Here is a 13,040-nt window from a genome sequence, read left to right on the forward strand (position 1 = left end):
CTCTCCCAGATTCTTTACAAGAATTCTGTGTTAATTAGAACATTTTTATTATAAACATTCGTTGCATAGGGTATTGTGTTACATAAAATCTTTTTTACTTGTCTGTTGAACATGATCTCCTCTTTACCAGGATTGTTATTTTAACTGAAATCCCTATGGAGTGTGAACTGCCCTCTTCTGTGGCCACGACCGTGGTTCTAAGTCATGTACAGTTGCTAATTCCCACTTGTAACCCCTAGGGAGCCGACAAGGTCTTTTTGGCCAGGAAACCCATTCATCCCCTTTGTTGTCGTGTTTGTGCCGTGTCAGCATTTACCAAGATCAACTGTGATTGTCCTCATAGAGCTGCGTGGCGGTTGTGGGAGTGGAGATGAGCAAAGCAAAACTCACACTATCTCCGCCAATTTAAATGTCAGTTAAACATTTGTTACTTATTTTCAGTTTTATCATTGGTTATAATTTATACTTAGAATTAAAATGTTAGCATGTGCAACTGAGTTTGTTTGAATTAAGTGTATAATTAGGCTAATGAACCTTGTAAAAATGCAGTGGTGAGTCCTTAATATAATCTGAGCAGTTCAATTTCTAATTATGCAACCAAAAATCACACACAGAGATGCAGCATCCAGCAGCTTGCTTTCTGAGCTTCTCCTTCCTCCTGCTCCCTAGCGAGACTGCTCAGCACCTCTGAGGGAAGGCTTTAAAGAAAGAGGGATATGTAAATGTCTGTTTTTGTTTTGTTTTAATTATTCAGAATTGAGACTTGTACCTAGTGAGCATAGGACTTTCATCCCTCCCTCCTCTCCCCCTTCCTCCCTCCCTCCTCTCCCCCTTCCTCCCTCCCTCCCTTCCTTTCCTCCTTTCCTTCTACCTTTTCCCTTCCCTCCTCCTTTTCTTCCTCCCTCCTTCCCTTCCTCTCTTCCTTTCTCTACCATAAGAGGGGGAAATCATTATAGTAAACAGTGAAAGAGTAGGTTTAAGAAGTATTTCAGTCTAATAAGATAAGAAAATCCCATTTCTTGGGCAAGTCTGCGACTGATTTAAGGTCTACCTGAGGTTCACATGGGAGGAGGAGGTGGAGGTGGAAGAGGAGGAAGAGGTGGAGGAGGAGGAGGAAGAAGTGGAGGAGGAAGAAGAGGTGGAGGAGGAGGAAGAGGTGGAGGAGGAGGAAGAGGTGAAGGCTGAGGCAGAGATGGAGGTGGAGTAGGCCTTTCCACACCACTCCACCCTGCAGTCATTTCTTCACCCATCTCCCTAGCCTTAATCATAAAGCATTGGATCTCGTCTCAACCTGGTGGCTCAGTGCAGCCAGCATGGGGCATGGGTGGTTGGAATTCTGGAACAGAGCCCCCAAGAACTAGCCCTCCTTTCTTCCCCTAGATCCTTCTGACGGGTTATGTTTGCCCCTAAGGAACTCTGGTAGCAGCTCCCCAGAAGCCAAGCACATCCTGTACCATGATAGCCCATAGGCCCGGTACCTTCTTAGCGCTCCTAATTCTTCCATAGAGCAAGACAGGTCTGTTTATTTTAAATTGCGTCAGAATAAGCTCTATCTGGTGAATTCAGTTTATGAGATAACAAACCTAGGGGATTGTGGTGACTCCTTTACATCCAGTAATTGGGAGGCAGAGGCAGGTGGGTCTCTATGAGTTCAAGGACAGCAGCCTGGGCTACATCATGAAACCATTGAGAGAGAACACTACAGTGTGCTCTTTTCAGTGCAGCCTTGAGACAGCTTGGGGTCAGAAGGAGCAGACATGCAAATGGGTCTTGTCTGTCACCCAACTGCTTCCAGGACAAGGAGAGTGCCTGACACTTCAGCCTCTGGTCCATTGCCCACCCATCCTCCTGCCCACCCATCCTCCTGCCTACCCAAGATAGTGACTCCAGCGTTGTGGATCAGACAGTTCTATCGCCCTAGTCCAGGCAATTCCCAGTTTCCCGGTCCCGTGTGTCACGTGTTCTCCGTAGCCACCTGCACATTATTACCTGGGAGAGGCTGCTGCAGCTTAGGTTATTATACTTCCTTCCTCCTGTGTTTCACTACGGCCAGTCATTTGTTTATGATTTTAATTTATGTCGTCCAGGACAGGGTTTCTCTATGTAACAGCCATAGAAGGACAATTTAGAAAGACAGTCTTCAGTAAGATTTCATGATTTAGCTCAGTGGTGGAGTGCTTGCCCAGCACTGAAAAAAAAATCAAACAACCTCATAGAAAGACCAGAAACGATGCTGGTAACTCTGAATCATTTTTGCTTCAGATCTTATCTTGGGATTGCTATCGAGAAAAGTCCTTGAACTCTCTTTTACAAGTTGGATGCTGAGCTGGATGGGGTCTGGGATGGCCCAACAAGCTCTGCCTGTGGCCCTCAGCTGCTTTTCTATTTCAAAGTTGTGAAGTCTTCCCCATCCCTCCTAAAGTCAGCACGGTCAAGTTCTGCATAGCCACAGCCCACTCTCTGGTAACAGCTTTTGAGTTACTTTCTCATGACTGTCATAGAAGACCACAAGAAGTGACTCATGGTAAAAAAGGAGTCCATTGTGTCTGTGGTTCCACCAGTCTAGGAGTTCATCATGGTAGGAGGCTTGGCCACAGGCCACCTGAACAAGAAACGCTGCAAGGACAAACAAAGCCACACACACAAAGGAGTCAGCTGGAAACATGGCAAGGCTATAGATCTCAAAGCCTACCCCCAGCCATGTTCTTCCTCCAGCAAGGCTGTAACTTCCAAAGGCTCCAGAACATCCCCGAAGACACCAACCACCTGGGACCAAGTGTTCAGCTACCTGAGCTTGTAGGGTCGTTTTCATTCAAACACCACAAAGGATAGCCATCCTTTTGTCTTTTTACATTGCTGCCTTCCCCACAAATTTCCTTCCCTGCTCTGTCTTAAACCGAGTATCCTATGTGAGTGAGGGAAACACTAAGTTCTCTGAGCTGCCCTCCTGCTTCTGGTTTTCTTCAACCGGAGCGTGGCAGCGGATCGCCCACTTAAGGAAGAGACTTGCCAGGTTTTGGAATTCTAGGTGTCAGACCTGTTGCTGAATTCACAACTCACAAGCAAGGGAGTCCCTTCTCTGACTCTCTCTGAAGCCCTGGCTCTTTCCCTTCGAACCCAAAGCACAGGGAGGATAGGCGTCCCTCATGACCTGTATGCGCTGTGAAGGAACCAGGGGCTGCTTCCAGCAGCATGGCCCCCTGGCTGAAGCACAAACCTCCCAACACCATCTATCAGACCATCCCTGTTCAGTACTGTGACACTCACTGATGCCCTCAGCAGGCTCCGATGTCAGCTTTGGAGGCAGACTTAGTATACACTTGGTTTTAGAAGGGTGATAATGGCAAGTCAGAATGTGATTTCTGTTATTTATTGAAAGGATGGGTTTCTACACATCATTTAGACCCTTGGGGGTTTTTGCCTCAGTGTTCCTTGAAAATGTATCAGTAACGCCCTAGTGTACCTGCTTTTAAGGGAGTGTGTCGTAGAGCTAACGCATATGGGGGAAATGGTGCCCCTGTAATTGTTCACTCTTGATGTTCCAGAACACTGGGGTTGTTAGTAAAACGCTTAGAGAGAGGTGGTAAAGCCGAGCAAGAGAATCTCTTCCATGAGAACGACTGCATTGTGAGGATTAACGATGAAGACCTTCGGAACAGACGATTTGAGCAGTAAGTGGGTCTTGTCCCCCGGAGACAGTGGGGTCCTGTCCCCTGGAGACAGTGGGGTCCTCTCCCCTGGAGACGGTGGGGTCCTCTTCCCTGGAGACGGTGGGGTCCTCTTCCCTGGAGACGGTGGGGTCCTCTTTCTGGAGACAGTGGGGTCCTCTCCCCTGGAGACAGTGGGGTCCTCTCCCTTGGAGACAGTGGGGTCCTCTCCCCTGGAGACAGTGGGGTCCTCTTCCCTGGAGACGGTGGGGTCCTCTTTCTGGAGACAGTGGGTTCCTCTCCCCCGGAGACAGTGGGGTCCTCTCCCCTGGAGACAGTGGATCCCCACCCCTGGAGACATTGGGGTCCTCTCCCCTGAAGACAGTGGGGTCCTCTCCCCTGGAGACAGTGGGGTCCTCTCCCCTGGAGACAGTGGGGTCTTCTCCCTTGGAGACAGTGGATCCCCACCCCTGGAGACAGTGGGGTCCTCTTTCTGGAGACAGTGGGGTCCTCTCCCTTGGAGACAGTGGATCCCCACCCCTGGAGACAGTGGGGTCCTCTCCCCTGGAGACAGTAGATCCCCACCCCTGGAGACAGTGGGGTCCTCTCCCCTGGAGACGGTGGGGTCCTCTTCCCTGGAGACAGTGGATCCCCACCCCTGGAGACAGTGGGTCCTCTCCCCTGGAGACAGTGGATCCCCACCCCTGGAGACAATGGGTCCTCTCCCCTGGAGACGGTGGGGTCCTCTTCCCTGGAGACAGTGGATCCCCACCCCTGGAGACAGTGGGGTCCTCTCCCCTGGAGACAGTGGATCCCCACCCCTGGAGACAGTGGGGTCCTCTCCCCTGGAGACAGTGGATCTCCACCCCTGGAGACAGTGGATCCCCACCCCTGGAGACAGTGGGGTCCTCTCCCCTGGAGACGGTGGGGTTCTCTTCCCTGGAGACAGTGGGGTCCTCTCCCCTGGTGACAGTGGGGTCCTCCTCCTGGTGACAGTGGGTCTTCTCCCCTGTGATATGATGGGGTATCTTTGCCTATAACTGGCCTTGGCACATTGTTGAATACTGTACCACAGGAGAGGGTTTTATGCAGTTACCTAGTTTTTATCTAGAATTTAATCAAGCGGTGTAATTTCCCCACCAGTCCATATCTTAGAGTGCCCTCTCAGCAGTCGAGCTCTTCCCATGCGTTCTGGACCTGATGTTTTATAGCTTAATCCGTGCAAGGATGTCCAACCTTTTGACATTGTGATATGTCCTTGCCATCTACAAATGTGTTTTACTGCATTCCTAGGTATCCTGAATTTGTGTGCCCAAAGGACTGTACTTTGAACACACCTGTGAGAGAGAAAAATATGTGTGTGTTTTCTGTCAGTATTAAACTAGAATAAATGTGTCCGCACTTAATCATCATTGATGATTTACAGTGAAGGGCACGCTATTTTACTACATCATAGATAGGTTTATCATTTTTATTTACAGAATGAGGAATTTATGTTTGGAGAAACGGTTCTGCCTTTATCGGAGCCTGCAAACATCGTTCATAAATGGTTCCAGCCGGCTGTTGGTTCTTGTTGCGTAATTAGCGTACTTAATCAAGCTCATGTTATCTTCTGCCCTGCAAGTCTTCATTTGCTAATCTTCCCCTCTTTGTCAAATCCAGAGCACAGCATATGTTCCGCCAAGCCATGCGTTCGCGTGTCATTTGGTTCCACGTGGTCCCTGCAGCAAACAAGGAGCAGTATGAACAACTCTCCCAGCGAGAGAGAAACAACTATTCCTCTAGCCGCTTCAGCCCTGACAGCCACTGTGTGGACAACAGGGGCGTGACCAACACTGTGCCTCATGCCTTGCCCAGAGCAGCCAGACTGAATCATCCGCCTGAGCAGCTGGATGCTCACCCCCGACTACCTCAAAGTGTTCATGTCTCCTCTAAACCTCCTGCAGCCCCGGCTTTGGCTCCACAGAATGTGCTTGGTACCAGCGTGGGCAGTGTGTACAACACTAAAAAAGTAGGCAAGAAGCTCAACATCCAGCTTAAGAAAGGTAGGATGCCCTTCGTGTCAGATGGGGTGATGTGGGAGTCCCCTCTGTTTGCTGTGAATACCATTGATTAATACAGAAACTGTCCTGGGCCTGCGCAGAGCAGGATAGAGGTCAGTGGGGAAAACTAAACTGAATGCTGGGAGAAAGGAGGCAGAGTCAGAGAGAAGCTGTGGAGCCACAGCGAGGCACTGAAACTTTGCTGGTAGGCCACGACCTCGTGGTGATGCACAGATGAATGGAGATGGGTTAAATTCAGATGTAAGAGTTAGCCAGTAAGAAGCTAGAGCTAATGGGCCAAGCAGTGATTTAAATAATAAAATTTCTGTGTGATTATTTCGGGGCTGAGCAGCCGGGAGTCAACCAGCAGCCTCTTACTACAATGGAGCATCTTTTGAGATAAGCCAGAGAGGTGTCTTTGGGGGGTGCTCTTTCATTATCTGTGTCTATTAAGTGAGTCAGGACTCTCCTTACCCCTAGCCTGTCAAAATTAAAATGGAGGGCTGTGAATATGGATCTGGTGGGAAAGCTCTTACTACATTTGATGAGGACCTGAGCTCAGATTCCCAGCATAGACACGAAAGCCAGGTGGCTCTCTTCGTGGTCAGCCCCAGTCTAGACAAATTGACAAAAAAGCTCCATTGTTCAGTGTGAGACCTTGTCTCAAAACAGAAGCCAGGGAACAATTGATGAAGGCACTTCTCACTAGCCTCTGGCTTATACACACGGCACACAGGTGCATTCACACTTTCACACACACCTACACACAAATGCAGAAGAAAGCAGATTAAAATGTCCAAGTTCAGAATGCGTCCCCGCACGTGGTTATAAGAATCAGCTGTGATTCCTAGGGTAGGCTTTTTAAAATATATACTATTATACTAAAAGTGGGTCGCCAGTTTTCCTTCAATATCTAGAACAATAATGGAGGTCTGACTGGATTGGCACCCATGCCCTCCACAGGGAATTGGAGGTCTCTGTAGTTTCAGCATGCCACGGGAAGGGGCACCCATGTTTGAGGCCTTCAGTTTTATATTGCCAAGAAGGCCAGTGTTTTCTGTGTGCTCCTCCTTTTCCAGAATATAACTTCGTTTCCTTGGAGGTGACAGACCATGATGATGGGTGCCATTAAGTCTTCTCTACACTTACTGATTTATTTTTGTGTCCCCTTCCCGTCGCTGTCAGTCCCACGCACAATGAGAGCACACTTGCAGTTGGTCCTCTGCACTGTGCAGAGTGATGGCCACGCCTGGCCTTCACATAGCCAGTGGTGTTCTGTCAAGGTCAAGATACACTTGACCTTCCCTGTGTCCCTTTAGCTAACTATTCCAAAATCATGCTTTCAAATTTTGGCTTTACTCAAAAAAAAAAAAAATGACTTTTTGAGTTCCGTCAGCTCCAACAGCGGCTGGAGAGCCTTCCAGAATGACTTCCTTGTGTTCAGCAGCTGTGGACAGCGAGTCCTTGCCAGCGTCTGTTACATGGTGGCCTTCATTGTTCTGCTTGCCATTGAGGTAGCGCGTAGACATCTGTGTGCCTGCACCTGCTGTTCTCTTCCACTGAGCTTTGTGGGAGCCACAGCTCCTGATACTGGCTTTTAAGCAGCAATTGCTTGGTTGGCACAAACAGGACCTGACTGTGTGCTCCTACACTTTGCATGCTGTATGGGGAGCCCTCTGTTTCCTGTCTGTTCTCAGCTAAGGGAAGATCCAATTCCCATTCTTCTCTCACCGCTCAAGTGACAGGTTTGGTGTTTTACCAAAAATACGTCAAGCACCACAATTAGCGGTGTATGAGGAATAGCAATCCTGCTCACATTCCCTCTACAAGGCACAATATTTTACTTGACCAGTGTTCTACTAATGTTACTTCATAAACAGCATTATTTATAATATTATGCTTGTGTTTATACTAAGGGAAGAACATTTAATCAATTGTGGTTTTGTATAAATAACAGATGTGATAAATTGTGATGTAATATGCCCTGAAGTGTTGCTTGCTATTAAAAGACCCTCTAGTTTTGAATACAGGAATGAGTAGTTTTGCTTTAGTAAGATTTAGACAGGTAAAATTCTGTTTATTTACCTAATTCAGGAAGTGTAATCTTCATCCCTGAAAGAAAATTAGAAGTGGTGGTTTTCATTGAAATATTTCTCTCACTTTTGGTAATCTAAATGACAGAGTCCCTTGGAAAGGTATTGACTTGAGCTAACTAGCCGCAAGAACACCGGCTAACTAGCCGCGAGAACACCAACACCAGCACCTGCTGCCGCTACATCAGTGCCCACAGATGTTTTACACAAATAGATTGCGTTGACTATACTTAAGAAGGACAAGAATGTTGATTGTCTTTGATTAGGACTGAATACAGATATGGTACTAATGACTGCATGAGAATTAAATATCTCCTTGTAGCGGGAAGATAATATTTTTACCAGTTCTTGTAACATTGGAAATTTTTTTTTAAGCAGTCCATTATAAGCATAGTGCGATCCTGTTAAACATATGTTCAACTCAAAGCAAACTGTTGTGTTCTCTGTGGTATTAATTTACAACCTGGGGACAATGCTTTGTACTAAAATGAGACTCTTCCAGGATAATAACTCACTGAAGTAATTTTGGAACTCTGTCACATGATGCTAGACAACAGAAAAGCCCCCAACTCACTTGCTTCAATAATTATGATTTCTTAATATTTATTACCATTCTGGTATTCTCAAATCCCCTGCTCTTTTGTAGAAATTAGCTTTTTAATAAAGCCAGAGGAGAAGGTCAGTAATCTGTTTCAATCAGAGCAAAATATTTTGTTGGCTTCACCAAATGACAATTGACATCTATTTATCTGTCTCTTAAAGGTCATTGCCTGAACCTTCTGGCTTGTGGATTTAGGGGTTATTGCTGATATTTTAATAGAATCTTGGTTCCATCTTTGTAGTTTATACAAATTAATATTGCAAAGGAGGATAATTTAGAATCCTTTCTTAATAGTTGTTATTGCAAGTCATTAGAGTTTCACGAAGGCACCGAGACATATGGGACAGCCTCAGAAGAATAATTAGTAGCGTTCGTATAGACAGCCTGCCAGTCAAGGCTTCGGCGCAGACAGCAGAGCTAAGGATCAATCTGGAAGCGGCTTCCCATTGGGTATAGATGTGTGTTTTGTTTGAACCTGAGAGTGTGGATGGCAGGTTTGGCTTCAGGAATTACTGAACATACATTTCTTCTCCTTGCTGTTCAACTCATGTTTTCTTATCTACCTGTCTTGATTTTCTCATGCATTCCATTTTTGGTCCATTTTTGTGGGCGCCTCATGTCCTGCTGAGACGCTTGCTCTTCATTGCTCACCTTGAGGATCTCTTCAGCCTTCTCACGGTGACCGTGCACTGAGCACTCAATTAACTGAAATGTTGCACAAGCAGTAAACAAGCTCAAGTAAAAATTGCTCGTTAGGAGCCCTGTCTGCTTCTGCGAGTCCGTAGAAGTGCGTCAGGCCGCGCACGCTGCAGCTTGGTGTGTTTCTGTCCATTACTTTTGGGTTCTAGGGGGGTGAGACTCCTTTCCACACCACACTGGCCTAAGAAGATGACTTGCTAAGAAGTCTACCAAAGATGATGTTATATAAATCAAGAAAGTGACCTACTGGGCTAGAGAGATGGCTCAGCAGTTAAGAGCGCTGCCTGCTCTTCCAGAGGTCCTGAGTTTAATTCCCAGCAACCACATGGGGCTCAAAACCATCTGTAGTGGGATCTAATGCCTTTTTCTGGTATAAGGTCATACATGCAGATAGAACACTCCTACACATAAAATAAATAAGTAAATATGTCTTTGAAAAAATAAGAAAGTGACATAGTGATATCCCATTAATCACGGTACCTTTAAACTGGTAGGGTGACCCTAGGGTTCAGTAGCCCTGATTTCCAGCTGGACTATTCCCTGTGTGACTTGCCCTGTGGTGGGGATGGGACCACACGTGGGAGGATTTCAGTTACTCGGAAGGGAGCTTGACAAGGGTAAGCAGTGTAGTTCATGTGTACAAGATGGTTGTTCTATATATGAGTATGAAGAAGATTGGTTACTTAAAATATCATTAGTTCTACTGTCCCTTTCCTGAACATTTTCATCTCCTTTTTTCTTGCCTTGTGCTCTAAATTGGGGACCATTATTACTGATACTTGATTTTTGATGTTTCATGGAGTTTTCTACAATTTATTTTGCATGTGTAGATGTTTTGCCTACATGTATGTCTGCTCCCCACATGCATGCTATACCTGGAGAGGCCAGAAGAGAGTGTTGGATTCTCTGGCACTAGAGTAGTTATGAGCATTATGTTGGTGTTGGGAATCAAACCCAACTCTTTGTCTAATATTCTTAACCACCGAGCAATCTCTACATACCACAAAGGATGTATAGCTTCTAACAGAAGTGTTTGTTTATGATTTCTTCAAGTAGAGCTGTCAGGTTCATTTGGTACCCAAAGACCTAAAGTTGACATATGACGTCATTACCTTGCATCCATCCTTGATAAGACCACCAAAAGAGATTAATGACTTCTAGAGTTGAACCATTTGAATCTTCCAAACTTAGTCTAGTTTGAATCCTTCGTTGAAACTTTTAAAGCATTAAAAGAAGTGTAGGCCACTGGACATTATAAGACATGAGGCTAACCCAGAATATAAGCCAGTCATTGTGTGTGGCCCACATGTACAGGTCTAGTGTGCAGCAGCATCTGCAAATGTCTCTATTTCTTGCTTAGGTACCGAAGGACTGGGGTTCAGCATCACTTCCCGAGACGTTTCTATAGGCGGCTCAGTTCCCATTTATGTCAAGAACATCCTTCCTCGAGGGGCCGCCATTCAAGATGGCAGACTCAAAGCAGGAGACCGGCTCATAGAGGTGAGTGGCTTTCAGGCCAGAGCTTCTGGCTTCCCTGAAAAATTCCTTTCTTCGGGAGTTAGTTTGAAAATATTTTCATAAAATATGAAATTATGCGTTTTACCTGAAATGTTGCATCAGAAAACTATTTGTTTTACTTTATATTCCCCCATGTTATCTGATGAAAATTTACCTTTCTGTCTAGATTACTTATAAATATTTAGCTATACAGATACTTGGTTTATGAGGTGAGGGCATGTTTTGACACCGGGCACGTGCAGACCTCTGTGACTGCAAATTTAGATAACTTCATACTTAACGTGTGGTAGTGTAGGCAAACTTGCTTTTTAGAGATCAGAACCAAGGCAGAGAAAGTCAATGTGAATGTGTCTTGAAAGAAAGGCAAAGGTTAGTGTGACCGCCTGGACCGTGAAACCAAGACACAACATCCAGTGTGAACACAAAGGAAAACAGGCGTCAGAAATTTCCTTTTGAGGCTTAGGGTTTGACTTCCCTGGTGTGTGAGGGAATTGTGGAAACAGACACATGGACATGGTCCCTGACGTGAGCAGCTGAGAGCCTATAAAAAGTGAGGGGCCAGCACAGAGCGTAAGACCTAATTTTCAGTTTTCTTCTGGGATAAAAAAAACTGAACCTGTATTTTAATTTTTACTAGTTTATTTTTTCATTGACATTAAAGTCGAAGCCCAAGTCCATAGGCATCCTCGGCAATTGTTTTTCCGCTGAGCTGTGCCTCAGCACTGAGCCATAAACTCACAACTGAGCTGTAAGCAAGTGCCCTCACTGGGGAATTCTAGGCACGAGTTTCCCGCTGATCCAGGATCTCGTCCCTGAACCATGTTCATTGATGTGCCATGCCCCTTATCGCTGAACTGTGTATGCCCTCCAAGCCACACCCCTACTACTGTGACATTATTTTATCCCTCATCACCCCTTCTTAGCAGAAATCATGTTTCATTAACAATTCTTGAAATATGGATAAAATGAACTTTTATCACCATGCCCTCTCCCATGCAGCTTTGACCCCTCTGGGCTGCACTTTCTGAAAGGGTTCTTGAGAAGTACCAGAGCTAAGAAAACACTTCCTTTTTTTCATGACTTTGCCATTCCGTTTTGTCCTCCCCATAAGGCGACATGTTTCAGAGGACACCGAATTAGTTTGGTAACCAGAAGGATGCATCCCCAGTTTGTATAAAGGGAACTCTTTCTAGAAAGCTGTACTCTTTCTTGGATAGAAACTGAGCAGCTGTAGGCAAGCCGGTCGTTATGACTGCTTTTATTTTTGAAGTCTCAGCTGGCTTCTAAGTTCAAAAAGAGGAATGTTTGTCCTTCCATTTCCTTTTTTTTTCCTCCTTTCCTGGCTGTGCTTCGGTCTCTGCCCTGTTCCCTCTCGTCTCTCTGTGACTTGGCGTGAAGCCAGGGCCTTATAGCAAGGCTCACCTCCCTTTGCTTGTATGCCTGCTCTTCTTCCTTCCCTCCTTCCTGAGAATAGGCTCTGTCTTTGTCCCTCTTTAGACAGATAATGGCTTGACTTGTAGTGACTTACGAGCACCTTCATTTTCTCTCTGAGAGGTGGGGACACAGTACAGACTACCTTGCTCCTGAGTCCTGTACAGTGCTTGTAGCTGCCCGGTGGGTCTCAATTCTGAAGCTTGTTCTGTGTATTTCAAACTTAATGCTGCAGTGTCCATAGAGTTCATAGACTGTGCACAAGTCAGTCCACAAGCCTCCTTCGCATCTGGACCATAAGAAGAACAAATAGAAAAGAGTACCACATTAGTAGCTCCCGCCCCTTTCTGTCTGCAAGCTTTTCATTGGTTGGAACTGTTGCCAATTGGCTGACATCTCTGCGTTAGAGCACGTGAAGTTCTCTGTAGGTGTTTCACCAGAAAGCCTAGGTTCTAAAACAGAGCTACAGGGAAGTTTTGATATTAAAATTTAAGTGTTATATTTAATATTTGACCCATAGAGAGAGAACAATATATAATTGTTTTTTTAAAAAAATGAAATCTGTTAACGTTGGTGTGGTGATGCATGCTTGCAACCCTGGCACTTGGGAGCCCCAGGCAGGAGAATTGTGAGTTGAGGCTGCCCCAGCTATGTGGTAACTTCAGCCTTGCTACATGCATAGCCAAACCATGCCCTTAAGAAATAAGTCAATAAGTGATAAAATTAAAAGCATCTTTCCTTGAAACCTTGAAACTAACATTTATATAGTTCCCACGAATGAAAAATAATAAGATCACTTAAAAATGTATCCTTCCCAAATTCTGCCTGGCTGAATTCTCTTATCCATAGAGAAAAACTAAGATGAAGCATTAGTTCCCCTCCCAAACTGTTACGATTTTCTTAGTGAGTCAGTTTGATGTTATTGTTTACCTTTTAAGGATAAAATGTCTATTCTTCTTCATTTTCACTGAAGCTTAAAGCGTTTATACTAAAATATTGCTGCTGTATT

General features: G+C 45.5%; 1 protein-coding gene across 25 annotated transcripts in view; it reads left to right on the forward strand.

Moving 5' to 3' along the window:
• The window catches only part of Pard3 (par-3 family cell polarity regulator), a 512,103-nt gene that overhangs the window by 284,242 nt on the left and 214,821 nt on the right, over positions 1-13,040 (forward strand). For all 25 annotated transcript variants that reach the window (XM_087900660.1, XM_087900650.1, XM_087900645.1 and 22 more), the window contains 3 exons: positions 3,546-3,671; positions 5,310-5,692; positions 10,443-10,582. In XM_087900660.1, coding sequence (XP_087756786.1) covers positions 3,546-3,671; positions 5,310-5,692; positions 10,443-10,582 — 649 coding nt within the window. The remainder of the gene's footprint in view (positions 1-3,545; positions 3,672-5,309; positions 5,693-10,442; positions 10,583-13,040) is intronic.

Source organism: Myodes glareolus, chromosome 22 (assembly GCF_982192425.1).
Source record: "Myodes glareolus chromosome 22, mMyoGla1.1, whole genome shotgun sequence".
In the NCBI taxonomy this organism is placed as follows: Eukaryota; Metazoa; Chordata; class Mammalia; order Rodentia; family Cricetidae; genus Myodes; species Myodes glareolus.